Here is a 24,061-nt window from a genome sequence, read left to right as displayed (position 1 = left end):
TGCATCTGTAGGGTTGCCAGGTCCCTCTTTGCCACTGGCGGGAGGTTTTTAGGGCAGAGCCATCACAGTCATTATTGTCTACTCAGACAGGCAGTGGCTCTCCAGGGTCTCAGGCAGAGGTCTTTCACATCACCTCCTTGCCTTGTCCCTTCAACTGGATATGCCGGCGATTGAACCTGGGACCTTCTGCATGCCAAACAGAGGCTCTACCACTGAGTTATGGCCCCTCTCTCTCTTCTGGCCAGGAGGGAGGGAATTTGCATCAGACAAATGCCCTGGAGAGACTTGACCCTATTTCCCGAGCACTGCAGTCCTAACTGATTATCCTCGTGTTGTTTCGTTAGTAAAGAAATGCAGCCAAAAACATGGCAAATTTCTGAATAACACTAAAGTTTACGTAATATTTTTTATGCAGTGCATTACTACCAATTTCTAAGGGCAAGGCTGACATTTGATGTTTGTGTTGTTCCTTTTGAAATTAAACGCCTTGCGAGCCATACATGTACATCGATTGGCAAGAGATCCTTCCATAGGACACCAGACACGACCACTTAATCATTATTAAGGGCAAGGATCCAATACTTTTTTGCGTAATTTAGAACACCAGTCAGACATCACAAGCTCTTTGCACCTTCCACATGGAGGAAGATTTATCTGAAAAACTGCTTGAAGGATATTGAACATGACATATTTAGGGTGAGTGGCATTAAATATTCATGTCAGGGTATCAGACATAGACCCCATAGGCTATTAGAAGAGGGAACAAAGTGAGTAAGCTCTCTTTTTCTTTTCAAATATATCTCTTGATGCTTGTGTCTAACTCATCTCCCCAATGAGTTTGATGATACCTTGCATAAATGACATGAAATAGGGGGGTTCATAGTTCAACTAACAGTTTATGGCTGAGGAGACATCTGTGGTCTCCTTATCATGAGATGTCATTAGGGTCGCCAGGTCCCTCTTCACAACCGGCAGGAGGTTTTGGGGATGGAGCCTGAGCAGGGCGGGGTTTGGGGAGGGGAGGGACTTCAGTGCCATCAAGTCCAATTGCCAAAGGTGGCCATTTTCTCCAGGTGAACTGATTTCTATCGGCTGGAGATCAGTCGTAATAGCAGATTTCCAGCTACTACCTGGAAGTTGGCAACCCGATTAACCACTACGGCATGCTGTATGTAAGATAAATGTGGTCTTGCTTTCTTCTTTAATCTGTCTAGCATAACAGGGAAATCAATACTCATTGGTTTATATCCCGTAATGATGATCGTGGAGTTTTTTTGGTTTGAGATTCTCCGCAGCAGCGACCTTCCTCCCTGCAGGTCACTGAAAAATAAGCAGACTGAATGGCTATAGCATTAGTAACCATTTGTAACGCTGCTGGCTTTCTCTCATTCCCTGAGTTTCTTCACATATATATAAAACGCGTGGTGCTACACTGCATCACATGAGATTTTATATATATGACAACCTCACGTCATGCGGCACGGTGGCAAACGTTCGTTGAGCGAGTTAATGGCCCGTCCTTAATCAACTAGAAGGCAGAATTTCACTTTCAATGTTCCATTAGGTTTACAGCAGACAGATTAATAACATTAAATAGTAAATATTCCGAAGCCGAGTTCCCAGGATCCCTTTAGCATCCGGAGGTGAGGCGCTCCACTCTGGAATTTACTTAGTGGAGAAGCCCCGCTTGAAAAGGGCTGAGTGAATTAATGTCACGCAGGGAAGGGATTCCCTCAGTCTATCAAATAATTCATTAAGGCTGCCTTTTTTTCCCTCTTCACCTGTGGCTAAAATAGGTAAATGTGAAAGAGCGGGACTAATGAGAGTTATTCCCCTCTGCTGTAACTGTGGCATAATTTCCTTCCAACCTGTCACTCCCAATTTTTAGACGAATCTTAATTGCAAACTGAATTTTAACGAGGATCGGCAAGGCTTATTAAAGGTCATGCACGGGTTATCTCTCCATGAAGCCATAAACTGAGCCAAAGTGCTCTTAACGTCTCCAAAACCAAAGCCATTTTATCCCGTGTGTTTATCCCATGTATATAGTGTTGCCAACCTCCGGGCACGGTGAAGGTTTGGGATTTCTGGACCTTCTTTGAAGATTCCTATACTGTATATTTGTTCATATTTTTGTTACCATTTTTGTGTATGACTTGCTTATTATTGTGAATAGATTTCTCATTATCATTTTGAGCTTGGGTGCTGTTTATCATCTTCAACCTCCAGGTACTACTGGAGATCTCCTGCTATTACTGATCGAGATCAGTTCACCTAGAGAAATTGGCCACTTTGCCAATTGGACACTATGGCATTGAAGTCCCTCCCCTCCCCAAACCCTGCCCTCCTCAGGGTCCACCTCCAAAACCTCCCGCCGATGGTGAACAGGGACCTGGCAACCCTACATGTATATAGTCCTGTTACCCACATTTGATGTTGCTGGTGGTATCCTGAATTGAATGGGTGTTCTTTGGGTGGGTTAGACCCATGTCAAACCACCCCTGTATAGTCCGGGCTTGTTTTAATCTCATCAGCTCTCATTTTAGAGGGGATTTTGCTGGTGCGGTTAAAACAGGCTGACCTTTATGGAGTCAAACAGCTTATTCCACAAACAGGGAGGCCTAGGGTTGCCAGTAGGATTGCCAACCTCCAGGTACTAGCTGGAGATCTCCTGCTTTTACAACTGATCTCCAGCTGACAGAGATCAGTTCTCCTGGAGAAAATGGCCGCTTTGGCAATTGGACTCTATGGCATTGAAGTCCCTCCCCTCCCCAAACCCCACCCTCCTCAGGCTCCACCCTAAAAACCTCCTGCCGGTGGCAAAGAGGGACTTGGCAACCCTAGTTGCCAGCTCCGGGTTGGGAAATACCTGGAGATTTTGGGGGTGGAGCCTGAGGAGGGCGGGGTTTGGGGAGGGGAGGGACTTCAATGCCATAGAGTCCAATTGCCAAAGCAGCCATTTTCTCTAGGTGAACTGATCTCTATCGGCTGGAGATCAGTTGTAATAGCGGGAGATCTCCAGCTACTACCTGATGGTTGTCAACCCTAGGGAGGCCTTTTGGCAATCCCTTTCATTGCTTGCTCGTGCCTCAAGCACCGGCAGGAGGAAATGAGTGAGGGACGTCTGCTGGCATCATGTGCACTTAAGTCACTTCCAATTAAAACAGGAAGTGACATAGGGGACGCTCTAGCAATGAATTTTTGTGAAATGCTGGCACGTCCCCATGTCACTTCTGATTTTAACCAGAAGTAACATTAGCATACCAGGCCCTAGGCCCAAATTCCTCTCAGGTAGGGTTGCCAACCTCCAGGTGGGGACTGGAGATTTCCCAGAATTAAACTGATCTCTGGAGAGATCAGTTCCATGGAGAAAATGGTTGTTTGGTCAATGGATTTTATGGTATTATACTCCACTGAGGTCCCTCCCTTCACCAAACTCTACTCTCCCCAGGCTCTACCCCCAAATCTCCAGGAATTTCCCAACCCAGAGTTGGCAACCCTACTCCCAGAGGTTGCTGGCTGCAGCATGGCAACTCTACTCACAGAAGAGAGGCACCCCTGTGCTTTCAGTTTCCGCTGGCATTCACATCACTTCATGTCTAGGCCTAGAAATATGCGCCAGATGGGTGACTTATGGGGAAGTTCTTTTCGTAGCAACAGCCCACATCTATCTATCCCTGATCCGATTGTTTTGCTCACTGATTCTCTGTGAGCATGGTAAATTGATCGAATGACAAACACGCAACCCCACTGCTGTCACGCTGACATCCCAGAGTAAATGCTGAACATTTATCTAGGTGTCCGACAGCCAGCTAGGCATCATGCAGAGAATCGGCAATTGGATTTGCTTGGGAGCCAACTTTGGGAGGCAGCATGGGTCAGTGGGCTAAGCCTCCCTCCCCAGCCTTCTTAAGGCTCCCTGTCAGCAAGACCCTTTTATTCCTCCTATAAATAAAATTGCACCTCACTCCCCATCTCCATCTCATTGCCTTTTTGTCTTTCTCTTCTCTTCTCTTCTTCTCTTCTCTTCTCTTCTCTTCTCTTTTCTCTTCTCTTCTCTTCTCTTCTCTTCTCTTCTCATCTCATCTCATCTCTTCTCGGTTGCTTGAAAACTTGCCAGTCCCCATGATAGCCAGTGTAGTGTAGTGCATAGAATGTCAGACAAGGATCTGGAAGATCCAGGTTTGAACAGGAGGAATTGTTTTTTGTATGCTGACTTTCTCTACCTTTTAAGGAGAATCAAACCAGGTTAAAAGGAGAGACTTAAGGAGTTGGGTTTGTTTAGTCTGGAGAAGAGAAGGTTAAGGGGTGACATGATAGCCATGTTTTAATATCTGAAGGGATGTCATGTTGATGAGGGAACTAGCTTGTTCTCTGTTGCTCCAGAGACTCGGACATGAAGTAATGGATTTAAACTAAGAGAAAAGTGATTCCACCTAAACATTAGGAAGAACTTTCTGACAGTGAGGGCGGTTCGACAGTGGAATGCACTGCATCGGAGGGTGGTGGAGTCCCCGTCTTTGGAGGTCTTCAATCAGAGGCTGGATGGCCATCTGTCGGGAGTGCTTTGATTGTGGGATCCTGCATGGCAGGGGGTTGGACTGGATGGCCTTGTCGTCTCTTCCAACCTTGTGATCTTGTGAACTTGTGAACTTCCCCTCTCCACAACAGACACCTTGTGAGGCAGGTGAGGCTGAAAGAGTTCAAAGAGAACAATGACTAGCCCAGGGTCACCCAGCAGGCATCATGTGGAGGAGTGAGGAATCAAACTCGTTTCTCTGGATTAGAGTCCACCGCTCATGTGGAGGAGTGGGGAATCAAACCCTGTTCTTCAGATTAGAGTCCGCCGCTCATGTGGCCGAGTGGGGAATCAAACCCGGTTCTCCAGATTAGAGTCCACCACTCTTAACCACTACACCATGCTGGCTCTTAGAGGTGGGATGAATATACTTTGTCAAGTGAGAAATTGTCTTTATATTCAAAGACAGGGTTTGGGGGAATTAAAAAAATTAGGCCTGTTAAGGCGCCAACTTTGTAGATCTTTAAGACCCGTGTAGGTTCATCATCATCATCATTAACCTTTAATAGGCATAGTTCAAAAGACATCTCATACAGATTCGCACGATCAAAATCAAATCACACCAACCCAAGATGAACAAACTAGGGTCCCTATCAGGCTCAGAAATATACAGAATATATAAAATACAAATAAATATGAAATATATAAAATATACCACATTATTAAAATTAAGCAAAAGGTTAAAATAATCTGCCCATCCAGCCGGGCAGTGATACAATACAATAAACAATAATAGTCATAATCATTGACCATTCTCTATATCCGTGTTGGCGAACCTATGGCACGCGTGCCCGACCTGGCACGCGTAGCCCTCTCTGCCGGCACGCGGGTAAGTGGCTCGGGACGGGACCGAAAGTCCAGGCCGGCGAGGCAGCGACGGATGGAAGCGGTGGAGAGAGAGCCAGCCCGCTTCCCGAGGGACGGGGCGAGGAACCGGCAAGCCAGCAGCCAGGAAAAGACGGAGCGCAGAGACGCGGCGGCGCGCTGCCGCACCCCAGCTGTAGCCCCGCCGCCCGGTCGCGCCTGCGCCAGTCAGAGGACTTGGCTGGGGGCGTGGGGAGGAGGGCAGGATGTTTCAGCCCTCCCTCTAGTCCCGCCCCCAAGACCTTATTAGGGCTGAAACATCCTGCCCTCCTCCCCACGCCCCCAGCCAAGTCCTCTGACTGGCGCAGGCGCGACCGGGCGGCGGGGCTACAGCTGGGGTGCGGCAGCGCGCCGCCGCGTCTCTGCGCTCCGTCTTTTCCTGGCTGCTGGCTTGCCGGTTCCTCGCCCCGTCCCTCGGGAAGCGGGCTGGCTCTCTCTCCACCGCTTCCATCCGTCGCTGCCTCGCCCGCCTGGACTTTCGGTCCCGTCCCGAGCCACTTACCCGCGTGCCGGCAGAGGAGGCTCCACCCCCACCAAAGGTCGACCACGAAGCCTCTCCTCACCACCCCATTTCTGGTTTATTCCCCCCACACACACACACACAAGAGAGGTGGTGTGTGAGGTAAAGCGCCACCCTCCCCCTCCCCCTCCCCCTCCCCTCACAGCGCGGCCGGGTTTTGAATGCGCGCTCGAGGGCCGGCAGCGCCAAGGCGGGCGGCGAGGAGGAGGTCGGGGGTGGGGGGTGGGGAAAGCAATGTTTGATTCAAAACTCTGCATGGGGGGTTATTGGCCATTTATGAATGGGAGGTTTTGCATTGGATTTGCCATTCAGATGCACATTTTCCCCATCCAGATCCTCAGAACTCAACAATAAGCCCCCTTGCAGAGTTTTTTTTCAGACGGAACCCTCTGAATATAGAGCAGGTTTTGCTTCATATATTTGCCTTAGGGTTGCCAGGTGTCTCTCCCCCAATCATTTACCTCTTTCCCTGATGGTTCAGTTACAAATATCAAGTTTCACTTTGAAGAAGAGTTGGTTTTTATATGCCGACTTTCTCTACCACTTAAGGAAGAATCAAACCGGCTTTCAATCACCTTCCCCTCCCCACAACAGATACCCTGGCCATTTATGCATGGTCAGTTTTGATGTTCACTAAAAGCTCTTTTTTAAAATGCGAATTTAAAACTGCCTATTCACGGTCTCGAAGCAAAAGGAGAAATTCCACCCCTCCCACTCGCCTGCTCCTTTGTTCCTGTTTGCATAACCATTAGCATGTGCATAGCTAACCCGCCACTGTTATTTTGCATGGTTCCTTCAGGGGGATTCTTCAGGTTAAATTGCCGTGTTGGCACTTTGCGATATATAAGAGGGTTTGGGGTTGCAGTTTGGGCACTCAGTCTCTAAAAGGTTCGCCATCACTGCTCTATATAAAGCCACAATCACAACAGCAACTTAAAATATTAGCCAGCTAAGCTCTATGGCTCATTATTTTCGTAATTTAGTTGATCCAGACCAAAGAAGAGCTTTTTTCTTAGCTCATATGAATGCCTTTCCATCGAAGGTCTTATTAGGTAGATTCAGTCACGTTCTGTATCAGGAGAGACTCTGCCCCTGCGGTTCAGGATCTCTAATGCCGCCTGGGTGAGGGCCCTCATAATGAGTGTAGGTTCTAGCATAATAGAGTTACTCGCCTGAGTTTATTCACCTGCCTCTACTTAGATTCACGGAAATGCAAACCAAAATAGATTTTTTTAAAAATGCTGTCTAGTATGAACATCACTATCATAGTGTGTAGAGAGCAGCCATAACCTTAATCTGAATGTTGGATAAATTGCATGAATTTACATGTGTCAGAAGGGGAGAGGCTCGATGAGATGGCTTTTGGCTTGTTAATTCTGATAGACATTACGTCCCCATTAGCACAGACAAGAAAGGTCTTCGTTTAGGGCTTTCTGCAGGACATGATAGACAACGGTGTTAAGTGTTGCAATCATCCTTCCTTAAAAAAAGAAAAGAATACTACTCTGTAATTGCCGATACTGTCATTGCGGGGAGCTTTTTCTTCCCCCTTTTGCAGAGACAACATCAGACAGCATTTTTAGCGTTGCAGTGCCCTCTAATGCTTCATCAGGGCGGTGAAGGGAAAGTTCATCCGTATCCCTGAATTACACAGAAGTTGATGGAAGCCAGTGTTTTCATGGCACTGTCATTGGTTGCCAACCTGTAAAGGTTTAGCAGGAACACGGCGCAGTGGGGTGGGGAAGAATTCTTATTTTTCTATCTGTGTAGATTACAAATAGCATCAAAGCTTGAGATGACATTATTATCCACATAGATATGGAAATATATATTTTAATAACAATAACAAGAGAGCCAGCATGGTTTAGCAGTTAAGAGAGGTGGTTTGGAGTGGTAGACTCTGATCTGGAAAGCTGGATTTGATTCCCCACTCCTCCACATGAGCAGTGGAGGCTAATCTGGTGAACCAGGTTGGTTTCCCCACTCCTACACATGAAGCCGGATGGTGACCTTGGGCTAGTCACACTCTCTCAGCCCCACCTACCTTACAGGGAGTCTGTTGTGGGGAGGGGAAAGGAAGGTGATTGTAAGCTGGTTTGATTCTCCCTTAGATGCTAGACAAAATCGGCATATAAAAACCAACTCTTCTTCTGCTGCTGCTTCTTCTGCTGCTGCTTCTGCTTCTTCTGCTGCTGCTTCTCCTCCTCCTCCTCCTCCTTCTCCTTCCTCTTCCTCCTCAAGTAATGGACTGCTGGATCCAAACATAAAAAAATCAATTTCATCCATTATAAAATTCCATTAATCCAGACAGGGTCCCCAGGGGTGTCTTAACTGATGTCTTAACTATCTTAACTATCTTTGACTTGGTCTCTATGGATTTTGGCCAAACCAAAACAAGGACATACAATCTACACCCTCATGTACCCCAAGGGTGGGATACAAATATGGTATCTGCATATAAAAAGAGATTTCGATTAATGGAAAGACTGTTTTACACCATATGCTAGAACCATGGTTTTTAAACTTAAATTCACTAGTGCTCCTCAATTACAAACATTATTATCAAATGTCCCCAATTTATTTACTGAAATATTTATACACTTCCTTTCCCCATTAGGGATGAACACATGAAGCTGCCTTATCAGACCCTTAGTTCATCAGAGTCAGTATTGTCTACTCAGACCAGCAGCATCTCACCAGGGTCTCAGGCTGAGGTCTTTCACATCACCTACTTGCCTAGTCCCTTTAACTGGAGATGCCAGGGATTGAACGTTTCCAGGGTTGGAAAATATCTGGAGGTTTTGGGGGTGGACCATTTTGTTGCTGCACTCACTATGCCATGTCAGAACTCCAAATGTGCCCACTGCTCAAAAAGGTGGGGCTTGCTTGTCTTATATCCTAACTTATTTTACTGATTGACTTGGTTTGAGCCTGCTTGCCACCTCTGATCCTCCCATGGCCTCTTTTTGGTTCAGCCCTCCCTTTGAGCTGTCTGTTTGTCCTCAGCATGGATTCAGGCCTTTTCAGTGGTGGATCCAGCATTTGTGAATGCTCCCCTCAAGAAGGTGTGAATCTACAGTTGCCAGGTCCCACTTGGCCACCGGTGAGAGGTTTTTGGGGCGGAGCCTGAGGAGGGTGGGGTTTGGGAAGGGGAGGGACTTCAATGCCATCCAATTGCCTAAGCAGCCATTTTCTCCAGGTGAACTGATCTCTAGTGGCTGGAGATCAGTTGTAATAGCAGGAGATCTCCAGCTAGTACCTGGAGGTTGGCAACCCTATATGAAGAGTCCCTATGATGTCCACCTTCTGTAAGGTTATTGTTTTCAAGGAGCCTTTTAGGGTTGCCAGCCTCCAGTTTGTGGCTGGAGACCTCCTGGGATATCAACTGACCTCCAGGCGACAGAGATCAGTTCACCTAGAGAAAATGGCTGCTATGGAAGGTGGACTCTATGGCATTTTACCTCCCTTTTCCAACCCCCACCCTCCTCCCCTCATGGGACCCCCTATGATACACAGGAGAGCGAGCGTGGTGTAGTGGTTAGGGTGTTGGATGAGGATCTGGGAAACCCAGGTTCAAATTCCCACTCTGCTATGGAACTTGCTGGGTGAGCCTGGGCCAACCACACACTCTCAGCCTCGATCGTGTCAAGAATTTGGATGGGAGACCTCCAAGGAATGCCAGGGTTGTGATGCGGAGGCAGGAAATGGCAAACCACCTCTGAACGTCTCTTGCCTTGAAAACCCTATGGGGGTTGCCATAAGTAAGCTGTGACTTGACGGCAAAAAAAAGTGTTATAGCACAGCTGCTGTTTAAATAGGTGAGGTTTTTGCTCAGTGTACATTTCCTGGGAAAGAGTGACATTAAGCTTAAATGTTTCCAAACAAAAGAAACAGATAATAATCTAAAATTTTATCAATTTGTGCAGTTGATATTGCAGGGTTGCACCCTTCTGAGTCTGTTGAAGTCAGTGGGGCTTAGAAGGGTGACTTTGGCTTAGGACAGATCTGAGAGTTGAGGTCATTTTGCTGGATAATAATCTAATCTATATTCATATTGTCTATTGGCATAAAATAACTGTACATACAGTAGCGTGTAAAATATAAATATTTGAGATCTAACCTTACAAAATGGTTAAAAGACACTTGCATAAGATAGTGTTGTAAGTTAATACATCCATCTATTTAACTAATTTGCGACGTTCTATAGCAAACTTTTAAAATTGTGCTACCTTCTCCAGAACATGGGGCGAACAATTATTCAATAGAAAGGAAGCATTACAGGAATCGGAAGCATCCAGTCTACATGTCTGCAGAGGGCTTAGTAGCTCATTATGAATTTCTGAATAGAAACTACAATAAAATAAAACTTGGACAACTGTTTCAACACAATTACTGCCACAGGGACAAAGTCTGTCTGATTGGGGGATTTTGCTAAATCTTCCATCAAGTAAAACATATGGCATAACATTAAGCCTAGCTAGGGAGATGGCTCTGCGATAGGATGGATCAAAAGTGTGAGACAGATGTGGGGAAGCTGGTAGACATCAAAAGGTATCCCTAAGTTTAGAGGCGAGCAGGTTTTATTAGTGGCCCTATATAGATCTTGAAGGACTATGTCTAAAAGTCTGCATTTTATCATCTGTACTAGGCTCAGAAGTACTTAAAGCAGATCCCAATTGGTGGGCACCTTTACGTATAATAATCTAGAATTTTCTTCATTTGTGCACTTGATATTGCAGAGTTACACACCCTTCTGAGTCTGTTGAAGTCAATGGGGCCTAGAAGGGTGTGACTTTGGCTTAAGAAAGATCTGAGAGTTGAGGTCATTTTGCTGCTCGGCCAGTACTTCTGGGCCATCGCCACCAAAAGATGTTGTTGCTGACTATAAATGCCAAAGACTTGACTAGAGCACTCGTAATCCCATCTTTCTCTCGTCTGTGATTATTGTGTAAAAAGCATGTAAAATCACTTTTCCACAAAGCTTGAAACGATGACAACCGAAGTCGGAGCTCGCTTTCAGCGCGGTGGAGATTTGTGTCTAATTATTCAAAGGAACAATCTCTCTTTCTCTCATCTCACTTCCACTCTTAATTAAGCTTTCCAGATGAAGCCTCAGATCTGAAAGAAAAAAAATTGGGGATATGTTTTGTTTTTGGTGTAAAAAAAAACCCCATAGCATCCGACTTTGGTGGTAACGAGACGGTAGACATCTGACTCGCGTTTGTTCTTTCGGTCTCTCAAATGTCTCAGAAAATCAAGGGAAATGTTAACATCGTTCCTGTCACACCGATCAGTCTGCCGAAAAAGCGCCGAAGGACGGCATCTTGATACGAGAGCTGGCTAACGGAACTGTTGATTTCATATGTCAACGTCCCTCCCTGAAACTGTCAAAAAAGTCTAACGATACTCTCTTTGTTTTTTTGCTTCACAGTGGAGCATCCTGACAAAATGGCTAATGACCAAGGTGAGTAGCCGGGCTGTGTCCTGCTTTCTCTTACAATGGGGGCCAAGGTGTGGGCGCGATGCCTCCCCCCTTCCACCTCCTCCTCCTTCTGCTCCTCACCTGGCCGGCACACCTGATGGGGCAGACGCTGGCACGATAATTAATCTTGTTAATGAAGTTCTGCTTGGCCGAGGCTGCTGTTTTGATGGGGAGCCATGTAAATTTTCTTGAGAGGAAATTGTTTTGTCTCTTTTCTGAAGGACCAATTAAAATGTCAGGCTCCTTTGTATGAAATAAAAAATTTCCCCCCTCTCTCTGCTGCACTTCTGAATAATTCACATTAAGTATAATTAAGCTTGGCATAATTTCCAAGCTGCTTTTCACACCCTTTTGTGGGGTATAGATTAAAGTTCTGGAGCCTCACTGTAAAAAAGAAAAAAAGGGGAGCACATTTCTTTAGCCATAAATCAGCTTCTCTCTAAAGTTGGTACTCCTCGGTTGAATAATACAGACAAAGTTTTGATAACCTTTCAAGACATTACTCTTTAGTAGGGCTGTTTGTATTTTTCTACTCCTGGAATTGTTGTTACGTTTCTGTTTCCAAGCCAGTTATTTTAAGCTAGTTGATTTTTATGAAGAGAAAAATAGGAGATGTTCTCTTTTTGACACATTTACTTGCAATGTCAGGAAAACACGGCAATCCCCTTCAGCCAGTTTCTTCTAATGGAAAGGAAAATATCCTCCTCCCCCCCTTCTCTCTTTTCTGCTCTTCTCAGGGCCAGCACTATAATTAGATGGCCTGAGGTAGTTACCTCAGAAGGCAGATTTTGGGGCGTGGCAACTTCCTATCCCACCTACAGCCATCTTCCTGTCCCCTGCCAGTTGCCTGCCTAATGTTGTCCCTGGCCAGGAGCTGGAGATGATGCTCTTTAGCTCCTTGCTCAACAAACCCTCTTTAAAATAGGACAGCAAGCCCCACACATGTACAAGTACCCAAACTCCATGTTCCTTTTCCTGTTGGTTTCTATTTGTCTTTTGCCAAGTGGTTGAATCTTTGCAAGATGGTCATCTCATGAGTGATGTGGAAGACCATTATAACCTGTGTTTGTTTGGGTGCGATGGCACTGAAGTACCTTGTGTTGGGTGCTTTATTGATATGCACATTCTGTCCTGCACACTGGTAAACTGCCATGTCATCGTCTTGCACAGTCACATCAAGATTTTTTTTGTGGTGTTTTGTCAGTGGATACACGCACACCAATGAATACATATGAGCAGGTTGGAACTGTGGCCCACCTAGACTAGGGTTGCCAGGTCCCCACTCACCTTCGGCAGGAGGTTTCATTTCTGATATTGTGAGTGTGTGCAAGCATGCATGCGCCAATGCAGCACTTCCGGTTGTAAACTGGAAGTGCCGCGTTGGCGCATGCATGCACCATTGCCCGCCGTCCCTCAGCTGGTCAACGGGAGAGGGGCACATTACCGGGGGTTTGCCCGCCACCATAGAATCATAGAATTATAGAGTTGGAAGAGGCCACCAGGGTCATCTAGTCCAACCCCTGCACAATGCAGGACATTCACAACTACCTCTCCCCCACACACACCCAGTGACCAGAAGATGGCCAAGATGCCTTCCCTCCCATCATCTGCCTAAGGTCACAGCAGGCACCTGGCAACCCTAATCTAGACTAGCATCGTGTCTCTCATAATGGCCAGTCAGATGCCTCCAGAACACATCCATGCAGAGTATGGAAGCCAAAACCTCTGTGGGTTTCCCCTCCCCCCAGTACTTGTGTTTAGAGATGCAGAGTGTCTGAACATAGTACAGTAGCCATGCAAGGGGCAAGGCACAGACATTCATGGCATCCAAGGAAGGAATGGAATCATTGCATAGTTGCCTAGGTAATACACTGCCTTGCCCTCACACTGTGATTTCCAAATGGCATTACAAGATCACACATTCATCCCTGAAACAAATGATGCATATTCAATAATGAATGATGGTGCTGTTTAGAATTCCTTGCAAAAAGTGGCTGTTTGTATGTTTGCAAGTGCCATTCGTAATTGTAGTGTGACTGAAGTCACATAGAAATGGCCACAAAACAGCTCTTAACAATATCAAAAATATATTCCACTTACAAACTACATCTATACAAAAACGCTATAATCCTAAGTGTGCACAACTACTAATCTTATACATATACACATCATTAGACACACAAACCATAACAATCCATAACATCAAGTGTTTCAAATTCAAGTTGAGGTAGGGTTGCCAGGTCCCTCTTCGCCACCAGCGGGAGGTTTTTGGGGCAGAGCCTGAGGAGGGTGGGGTTTGGGGAGGGGAGGGACTTTAATGCCATAGAGTCCAATTACCGAAGCCACCATTTTCTCCAGGTGAACTGATCTCTGTTGGCTGGAGATCAGTTGTAATAGCAGGACATCTCCAGCTAGCACCTGGAGGTTGGCAACCCTAGTTGAGGAGAAGGGTCCATCTCTACACTCCATCTTTCATGCATAAATGGGTAGCTCAAGCCAAGATCTGGATCAAGTTTCTCCTGGGCATTTGCCATAGAACGCTGTCTAATTATTAATCTGTCTCTGCTGGAAAGGCAAACTGCATAATAAACTGTTCTCTCCATCTTCAGCGCCCAGTTACAAATTGGCAAAACAAATAATCTTCTGTGTTTGATCTTAATGGATATTTTGGGACATAAAGTAGATGCCATTTTCCTTGCATACCTCACAGCGATTTCAAGTATACACAAACAGAATCAAAGACGAGCTTCTTTATCATTTGGGTGTCGGCGCGGCTAATTTTCCTGCCCACATGGCATCAGCATAGTAAATTGAGATTTTTGAAAAGTGTAATGTTAACAAGAGAAATGGGAGCAGGCTTGAGAAAACAGAGATGAACTTTTAAATGCAATTATGGCTGCCTCCGACAAACCACAGAAGGGACTCCTTGCTACAGACGAAGGTGAAGAGAAGACCGAGAAGTTCAAAAGGCAGACAAATGAGCAGGAGAAATGTGATCCTTGCGCAAATTTGATTTGGGGATATAGACCTTGTCAGCAGTTTGTTAATTACAGTGAGATTAATGTTGCCCCACCAAAAAAAGAAAAGAAAAGAAAAAAGGAGAGGGGACAGAGATTTCTTTCTATGAAGAGCACCAGATTGGGTGCCAACCTCCAGGTGTGGCATGGAGATCTCCCGCTATTACAGTTGATCTCCAGATGACCAAGATCAGTTCCCCTGGTGAAAATGGCTGCTTTGCAGGGTGGACTCTATGTAATTGTACCCTGCTGAGGTCCCTCCCCATACCCCACCCTCCCCAGGCTCCACCCCTAAAATCTCCAGGTCTTTCCCCATCCAGAGCTGGCAACCCTAGCTGCCAAAGGAGATAAATGCAAGTACTAATGATGAGAAAGATGGCTTATTTCAAACACCTATGAAAAGGCAGGAAGAGACGTTGAGGCTGCTTCCACACCAGGATAGGAACATCAGCAAGCTGAGGGAAGGTGGGTGGATCGAGACGGCGTCCACATGCCCAATTCTTGTAGTGCTCACTGGTCTGTCCCTACTGACAGACCAGTGGTCATGATGGGCTCCCTCTAGGGTTGCAAACCTCCAGGTACTAGCTGGAGATCTCCTGCTGTTATGACTGATCTCCTGCCGATAGAGATCAGTTCACCTGGAGAAAATGGCCGGTTTGGCAACTGGACTCTATGGCATTGAAGTCCTTCCCCTCCCCAAAGCCTGCCCTCCTCAGGCTCCGCCCCAAAAACCTCCCACCGATAGTGAAGAGGGACCTGGCAACCCTAGCTCCCTCATGGCCTGACAATCCCCCCTTTTCCCTTCACAGCTGAGCTGCAGCTAAAGGGATACTTCAGGTCACCTGGGAATAGGAAGAAAGACCATTAATGGTCTGAAAAGGGAGCTGAGCATCATTTTGAAGGTGGAGGTGGTGGCTGGAGATCTTCTGCTGTTACAACTGATCTGCAGGTGATAGAGATCAGTTCCCCTGGAGAAAATGGCTGCTTTGGAGGGTGGACTCTAGGGCATTATACCTCACTGAAGTCCCTCCCCTCCCCAACCACCACCCTTTTCAGGCTCCACCCCTGAAATCTCCAGGTATTTCCCCACCCGGAGCTGGCAACCCTAGTCAGATCAGAGGCGGTTTTCCTTGGGTTTGGCTTTAAAGGATGATGCCACAGCAACCCCACAAGTTGTGCATGGAAAGAGGTCAGTGGAATGCAGAAACTCCCCAAAATTTAGGGGTATTCAGCTGTCCAAAGAGGATGGGGGGAATCCATGTGTGGGAGCAGCCTAAGGCTGAAAACGGTGGCCCTTTGTGGCTCACTGTAATAAAATGCAGCTTCCGTGTGAAATGACCCAACAAGTGTTTGAATTGTTGTGGCAGTAAAAAAAAAAAAAAGCAATATGCAGATGTAGCTGCGTGAGAGAGTTATAAGACTTTTAGAGATGGCTGAGCACGGTCTGAATCATAGCTTGTCCAAGGTCTGGCCTCCATTACTTTCATGGCTAAGGGACAGTTTGAACAAGGGACTTCGTCTCTCCTACAGGAGTCCCCATTTCAATGAGAATCTGGATTCTGCAGCCTAAGAAGGTGGGCTGAAATGGCAATCAGATGCTCAGTTAATAGAACCGGAAATAGCCTCAAAGGAAAAGTCTGATCTCTGCTTCCTACCATTTCCTCAGCTTTCCCTTGCGCTGACTGTGGGTGTGTGTTTGTGTGTGTGTTAAGTGCCATCAAGTCGCTTCTGACTCATGAATCAATGACCTATGAATCAATGTCCTCCAAAGTGTCCTGTCCTTAACAGCCTTGCTCAGATCTTGCAAATTGAGGGTCGTGGCTTCCTTTATTGAGTCAATCCATCTCTTGTTGGGTCTTCCTCTTTTCCTGCTGCCTTCAACTTTTCCTAGCATGACTGTCTTTTCCAGTGATTCTTGTCTTCTCATAATGTGTCCAAAGTACGACAGCCTCAGTTTAGCCTTGCCAAGGGGGCTGGCATAAAATCTGCGCTGACTACCAAAACGTAATGGTGATTGGCACTCTGAGAGACCCATCATATGCCTGATGTGGTGTTATGGTCTTATGCTTAGGGGGTGGCAACTCAGAAATGCAAGAGCCCACCACCATATGAGTAATATCACACATCTGGTGGACATTGACTCCTAGAAACGTGCGCAATATTTATGAACCTAACTTTCCTTAAGAGTAGTGGTGTCAAATATAAGGCCCGCGGGCACAATGGTGGATGAACACATGTTTATGTTGTAAACTGCCCCATGCAGGTCTCTGAAGCAGCAGCATATAAATGTTCTGAATTTAAAAAAAAAATCATGAGGTGCAAAAAGTGGTCTCTGTCATATGCAGGACCTTAATACCAGGCCAGCATGGTGTAGTGGTGAAGAGTTGTGGTTTGGAATGGTGGACTCTGATCTGGAGAACCGGGTTTGATTCCCCACTCCTCCACATGAGTGGTGGAGGCTAATCTGGTGAACTGGATTGGTTTCCCTACTGCTACACATGAAATCAGCTGGGTGACCTTGGGCAAGTCACTCTCTCTCAGCCCCACCTACCTCACAGGGTGTCTGTTGTGGGGAGGGAAAGGGAAGGTGATTGTATGCCGGTTTGAGTCTCCCTTAAGTGGTAGAGAAAGTCGGCATATAAAAACCAACTCTTCCTCTTCAGGCTGAAGGTACAATTAGCCATCAGAATCCTTCCTTTGGATCACCCCAAAGAGCTTATCTGTGAGCCTTTGCAAGATCTCACTTTTTAAAAAGCTGTAATTCTCACTTGCTCTGAATATATTGGAAGCACTATAGAAAAGAGCCGAGTCCCCATGGGGACGCCAGCTGCCTAGTTTGGGAAAGAAGGTGCAGTTTTCTTCCGTGTGGGGAAGTAAATAAAGATGCGAGATGAAAGTTAGATTACTTTGTGCGTGTGGCTAAAACCTGCTTCGGCTCCCCAAGGCTTCCGGTCCCAGTAAATAATAATAATGGTCTTTCTTCCTTTCATTTGAATGTTCCATTTGCCCCTCCCTTTCCTCTGCGGGGACCCACAGAATTAAATGGGATCCTGAACGCTGTGAAAAATAAACCCAGTGGCAGGAGCGGCCGAGGGGGGCTGGCGTAAAATGTGTTTGTGTGTTGTAAAAGGTTCCGGAAAATCTGCCTTCCTCTTCAAGGAGTGGGAGCTCATAATCAGGTCTGCCATGTCGGCTGTACTGCCATTTGTTAACCAAAGAATGCACGGGTGTCTCAATGTGACTGATTCTGTGGGGAAGGCACCAGGAGCTGAGAAGCCGGAGCCTAATGAGGTGAATTATCACAAAGGCTTTTCTTCCGCTCCAAGCACCGAGCCCAAGTTTTTATTGGTAGCATCAGTCAGGGTTATGAAAGCCACTCATTTTTTAATAAGCATATGTAGCACTGAGAAGCTGATATGGAAAACACTTTAGGAAGTGTTAGGGAAACAACTGGCAGGCGTTCAGAATGATTGGCACCCGTCCTGAAATTGTAGAGTTTTATTATTTTTTTAATTAAGTCTTTAGAAAAGATATACCATCACCATATTTGCCTTCTTTGCTTCACCTTCGAGTTTCTGTCAATATGGTTCCTTAGGGTTTCCAGGTCCCTCTTTGCCACCGGTGGGAGGTTTTTGGGGTGGAGCCTGAGGAGGGTGGGGTTTGGGGAGGGAAGGGACTTCAATGCCATAGAGTCCAATTGCCAAAGCAGCCATATTCTCCTGGTGAACTGATCTCTGTTGGCAGGAGATCAATTGTAACAGCAGGAGATCTCCAGCTAGTACCTGGAGGTTGGCAACCCTAGGTTCCGAAGCAGTTGATGCTGGGATGAAGTAAAGGCAAGAGAGGACACAATGCCCCGAATTAAGATTATCTATAGTTTGTGGGGTAGCTAACACTGGGTTGGGAGATTTGTGAAGATTTGGGGGTAGAGCATGCAGAGAGTGGGGTTTGAAGAGGGGAGTGGCCTCAGCAATTATAATACCATAGAGCAGGGATGTCAAACATACGGCTCGCGGGCCGGATCCGGCCCCTAGAGAGTGCTTATCCCCCACCCCGTCCACTGCAGGATCGCCAGCCAAGGCAGCCACCCCCCACCCCCATCCCAAGGTGTTAATTATCAGAGACTGTTAAATAAAATACTTAAGAGGGTTATTGTTTTAAGCATGTTTGTATTTTTAGTTAAAAAAATTAATTGGTGTTGCTTGTGTCTTCTATAAAGTTTATAGATCTGGTACCTGGCATTAAGTTTTATGGTACACATGGCTAGGTCCCTCTTTGCCACCGGTGGGAGGTTTTTGGGGCAGAGCCTGAGGAGGGTGGGGTTTGGGGAGGGGAGGGGCTTCAATGCCATACAGTCCAATTGCCAAAGTGGCCATTTTCTCCAGGTGAACTGATCTATATCGGCTGGAGATCAGTTGTAATAGCAGGAGATCTCCAACTAGTACCTGGAGGTCGGCAACCCTAGACATGGCCCGGCCCGACCAAGTGGCATTTATGTCATATCCGGCCCTTGTAACAAGTGAGTTCGACACCCCTACCATAGAGTCTACCCTCCAAAACAGCCATTTTCTCTAGGGGCACTGATCTCTGTAGACTGGAGATCAGTTGTAATTCCAGGACATCTCCAGGTCCCACCTGGAGGTGGCAACCATAATCCCTTGGCAGGTGGACTTAGGCTGGCAAGCAAGTCTGACCTTGCCTCCATGCTAAACCTTAACTTCACAGTTGCTCTCATTTTTTATGTTTTATTTTATTTTTGAGGGAGAGAACTTTTATAACAGGTTTGGCATGATGAGGGTTGCTAGCTCCCTCTTCACCACCAGCGGGAGGTTTTTGGGGCGGAGCCTGAGGAGGATGGGGTTTGGGGAGGGGCGGGACTTCAATGCCATAGAGTCCAACTGCCAAAGCGGCCATTTTCTCCAGGTGAACTGATCTCTATCGGCTGGAGATCAGTTATAATAGCAGGAGTTCTCCAGCTAATACCTGGAGGTTGGCAACCTTAGGCATGATTAGGCATTTCCATAGAGGCCCTGGCTCACACATGACATTTCCTGCCTGTTAAAGTAGGCTTGCCAACTCCTCAGAGGGGCCTGAACTTGAAGATCTCCTGCAATTACAATTGATCTCCAGACTACAGAGATCAATTTCCCTGAAGAAAATGGTTTCAGAGGGCAGGCTTGTAGTAGAACAGTTAGATCCAAGACGAAGAAGATTTTCAGGGTAAAAACTTTCGAGAAAGAAAACAGCTGCTTTGGAAAGTGGATTCTATGCCACTAGGGTTGCCAGCCTCCAGGTACTAGCTGGAGGTCTCTTGCTATTACATCTGATCTCCAGCTAATAGAGAGCAGTCCCCCTGGGGAAAACGGCTGCTTTGCCAATTGGACTCTAGGGCATTGAAGCCTTTCCCCTTCCCAAACCCCGCCTTCCACAAGTTTTGCCCTAAACACCTCCCGCCGATGGCGCAGAGGGACCTGGCAACCCTACATGGCACTGAGGTTTTTCCCATCCCCAAACTCTGACCTTCCCAAGCTCTGCCCTAGAATTTCCAACTTCCGTAGGGTGGCTGGCGATCTCCCGCTATTACAACTCATCTCCAGGCGACAGAAATCAGTTCACCTGGAGAAAATGGCCGCTTTGGTAGGTGGACTCTATGGCATTATATCCTGCTGAGGTCCTGCCCCTCCACAAACCCCACCCTCCCCAGGCTCCACCCCTAAAATCTCCAGGTATTTCCCAACCCGGAGCTGACAACCCTAGCTCCCGGTCTGATCTGGCTTGAGGCCAGAATTGCTTTTGAAATCAGCAGATTGAGCCGTAAGAGAGAGAAAGAGTAATTAAAGTTGCTTTTCAGTTTGTGACGTCGGTTTTCTGTTATGGTTCTACAAGAGCTCAATGTGCTGTTTCCTAAATGCCGTTCCTTGTTTGATTTGATTTGTTTTTTATATCCAGGCATTTAATCTTATTAGGTCAGCTAACTAAAGCCCACTGGCTTGCCTCAGTATCTGTGGTGTGAAGTGATGTGTTGTTTGCTGCTGAAATACTTTATGAAATGATCCTTATTCTCTACAGAATCAGAAAAAAGATTTGGTGTTCCCATTAAATAATCAGACAGCTGTTTTCATAATGAAATGGTTGTTGTTGTTATATAATTGTACCAGAGCGCATTGCTGTAGGGTTTTTTCTTTCTTTCCCTGCACACTGATTTAATGCAAGTATGGAACAGAAATTAAATTTGTTACAGGAGAAAACTGTGAGCGAGGTAATATAAAGGTAAAGGTCCCCTGTGCAAGCACCGGGTCATTCCTGACCCATGGGGTGACATCACAGCCCGACGTTTACTAGGCAGACTATGTTTACGGGGTGGTTTGCCAGTGCCTTCCCCAGTCATCTTCCCTTTACCCCCAACAAGCTGAGAAAATAGGGAGTCAATCTGGAGTCACAAAACTCAGGAAATTAGAGCCGAAGAGCGTACTTTTGAGGAGTCCTGTCTCTTTTTGACCATCTCTTTTAAACAAAATTAATATTAGGGGTGAGACAAAACTAAATGTATAGGCTGATACCTTACTGTCATTTTCTGCCAATGGCATACAGGGAGAGAGATTTTCACTGATTTTTACTAATTTTCCCTTTCTCGTTGTAGACCCCCACTTGGCCCTTGTTCATGAGGGTCTCATAACTCCTCTTACTGCAGCTACTCCAAATACCAGAAATTCTTCTGGGGGGTGGTAGAAAAAATTCTGTTCCTTTAGTTTCTCAGCCCTCATGGTGCCCAGGATACAAACCAGGTTTTCTTGTAAAAAATATATATGCAAAAAATCATCCTTCGGTCACATCATAAGAAGACAAGGCTCACTGAGAAAAAAACAATAACACTATAGAAAGTTGAGGTAAAAGAAAAGAGGAAGACCTGATATGAGACGGATTGGCTCTATATAGGACGCTACAGCCTTCAGTTTGCAAGACCTGTGAGGATGTTTTGGAGGTTGTTAATTCATAAGGTCACCATAAATTGGGAGTATCTTGAGGACAGGTAATAAACATATGTGACATAGCTCGATGGAAGTGGTTCAAGTGTTGATAAATCAGCTAATCTAAGTCCCTCTTCCGTTCTCCAAGAATTTCAGTATTCCTGATTGGCAACTAGTTGTTTTTTTTAGGAACACCTACCCCTTAAAATGATCTGTCATCAAGTTCTGATGCCCCTTCCTTAATGTGTCTCTTGACATTTGGTGGGCAACTGAAAGATCAGTTGGTATCTCACAGGGATTGGACATGGACATGGACCTCAGGTCGCCTCACATTGGTTAGGGACTGTGGCATGTGCTTTGCATACAGAAAGTCTAGGCTCTGGCGTATTCAGTTACAGAATCTCAGTTAGTGGGAAAGGCTTTTATCTGCCTGAGATCCCAGAGAGCTTCTGCCACCCCGGGCTATACTGAGCTAGAAAACTCAATGTTCTGACTTGGCATAAGAATGTTTCATACATTGACTCTCATTCATAATTGTCTATATATGGATTACATTAATGCCATCATATTCCCTATTACTATGCATGGGTGTGAAAGCTGGACATTGAAGAAAGCTGATAGGAAGAAAGTAGATTCCTTTGAAATATGGTGTTGGAGAAGAGTGTTACAGATACCATGGACTGCCAAAAAAAAAAAAAAAAACCAAATCAGTGGGTTATAGATCAAATCAAGCCTGAACTGACCCTAGAAGCTAAAATGACTGAACTGAGGCTGTCGTATTTTGGTCACATTATGAGAAGACAAGAGTCACTGGAAAAGACAGTCATGCTAGGAAAAAGTTGAGGGCAGCAGGAAAAGAGGAAGACCCAACGAGAGATGGATTGACTCAATAAAGGAAGCTGAAAATGGGTAGTTGGAAGGAGCTTGGGGAAATGTTTAGAGCTGCTTACAGAAATAAGAAAAGCTGAGCATCACATACCTGAATGTCCGTCATTCAGCTGAAAGCCAGTACTGGCTTTTATTGCCTATGGACGTAGAGTGTCTTCCCGCAATCTTTAGAGCCTTTGCATTGGAAAAGATAACAATGTTAAAAGTTCAGTTTTATACTGTAAATAACTAGCACGACTGCATTTGGACTGTGTACCTCCTTGCAACCAATTAGCATTCCTAGGACTGAGAGATTGGTTGAGCGGCAACCAATCAGAGTGTTTTCTAGTTAATATTATAAGGAGATGAGGAGATCTGGAAACCAGGTCAGGTCACTGCAGGTGGTGCTGGCTGTATGAGCTCCCACCCTTCGAAATAAAGAGAAGCCAGTTCTGACCTCTGGAATCAGAAAATCCCTCATCCCCCATTCCTACAAAGCTCAGCGATCTCCAACTTCAAATAGCCAGATGGGAGAGAGAGGGACTGCCCTCCTTGTGGACCCTCAGGGGTTCTGAGACCCCAGTTTGAGAAAAAGCCCTCTAACCATCACACTGGGGTGTAATTTGATGTGCTCTGAACCAACGGTTCCCCGATCACAACTTCATCCTCTTAGCCGCTATGCAGTGCAAGCATTGTCCTCCAATGGAGAAGCATAGTTGACAGATGCTTCTGTCTGGAAATCCCAAATCATATTTCTTCCACCCCAGAGGACATTCTTCTTTCCTCTGTTCTTGCATACCATCACTGAAGGGAAGCCGCGGAATCTTTGAACACCTCCCATTGAGTTCAAAGCGCTGTACCTTCCCCGACTGAGGAATTATTATATTACAATCTGACAGGACACCTGCCATTTTGCACCTCGCTGGTTTTAATCTCATGAATAAACAGAGCGCTAATTGTTTCAGCTTAGGGGGAAATAGGGTTGGTAAGGAAGTTGAAGCCAGGTCTGTATTTAATTTTATTTTTTTGCATGCGCGCGCACACACACACACACACAAACGTAATTCAGTCTGTGCTGCATTTGGTTTGCAGCAGGTGTGCAGTTGCTTGACTATTTGAAGCATAAACTGCCGTTGCTCAAAATGGTTTTTGGCTGAAAAATCATAAACTGTCTGGTCTCACTCGCTGAAGCCCTTCCTCCTAACTAGTAGGGAAACGGCAGCGAGTTACACCTATTGCCTGATGCCTACATTCAGGCAGCCTCACTCCACACTGTGAAGATAGAGGGATGTCTTGTTGGCTTTTTCTTTTTTAGCTTTTCCTCATACTTCTCTTAGCCATAAGCGTGGGGGTGAGAACGCCTCAAAATGGGAGGGAAATATCGTGATGCAGTGAGGAGAGTTTCCGATGGGTTTGCAAGCCTGTAAATAAAAAACACTAGATGCTGATATTTACAATAAGTACGAGAATCAGAAAGGGACATTTTTGTACCTGAGGCATATTTTCTGAGTTATCCGATCCCCTAGAAAGATATTATATAATTTATGATTTTTCTGAAGCAACTGGAAGAGCAGCATTTGTAGAACTAAGAAACTAAAGAGATATATATTTTTACAGTTGTGAGGAGAAAATGGAAGAGGTTGTTGTGAGAATCAAATGAAGAAGGGGGTGGAGTGGAGGTTATTACGATGAGAAAATGGAGGAAGGAGAGAGAAGAAGGTTGTTGGGAGGAGAAAATGGAGGAGGGGAAGGAGAGGAGGTTGT

General features: G+C 45.9%; 1 protein-coding gene across 1 annotated transcript in view; it reads left to right on the top strand.

Moving 5' to 3' along the window:
• Positions 1–24,061, top strand: part of DCC (DCC netrin 1 receptor) — a 591,765-nt gene that overhangs the window by 492,722 nt on the left and 74,982 nt on the right. Inside the window, exon 21 of the mRNA XM_056849071.1 lies at positions 11,395–11,427. Coding sequence (XP_056705049.1) covers positions 11,395–11,427 — 33 coding nt within the window. The remainder of the gene's footprint in view (positions 1–11,394; positions 11,428–24,061) is intronic.

This window comes from Euleptes europaea, chromosome 4 (assembly GCF_029931775.1).
Source record: "Euleptes europaea isolate rEulEur1 chromosome 4, rEulEur1.hap1, whole genome shotgun sequence".
NCBI classification, from domain to species: Eukaryota; Metazoa; Chordata; class Lepidosauria; order Squamata; family Sphaerodactylidae; genus Euleptes; species Euleptes europaea.
Note: the sequence above shows the minus strand (reverse complement) of the source record. Positions and strands in the feature narration are given on the sequence as shown.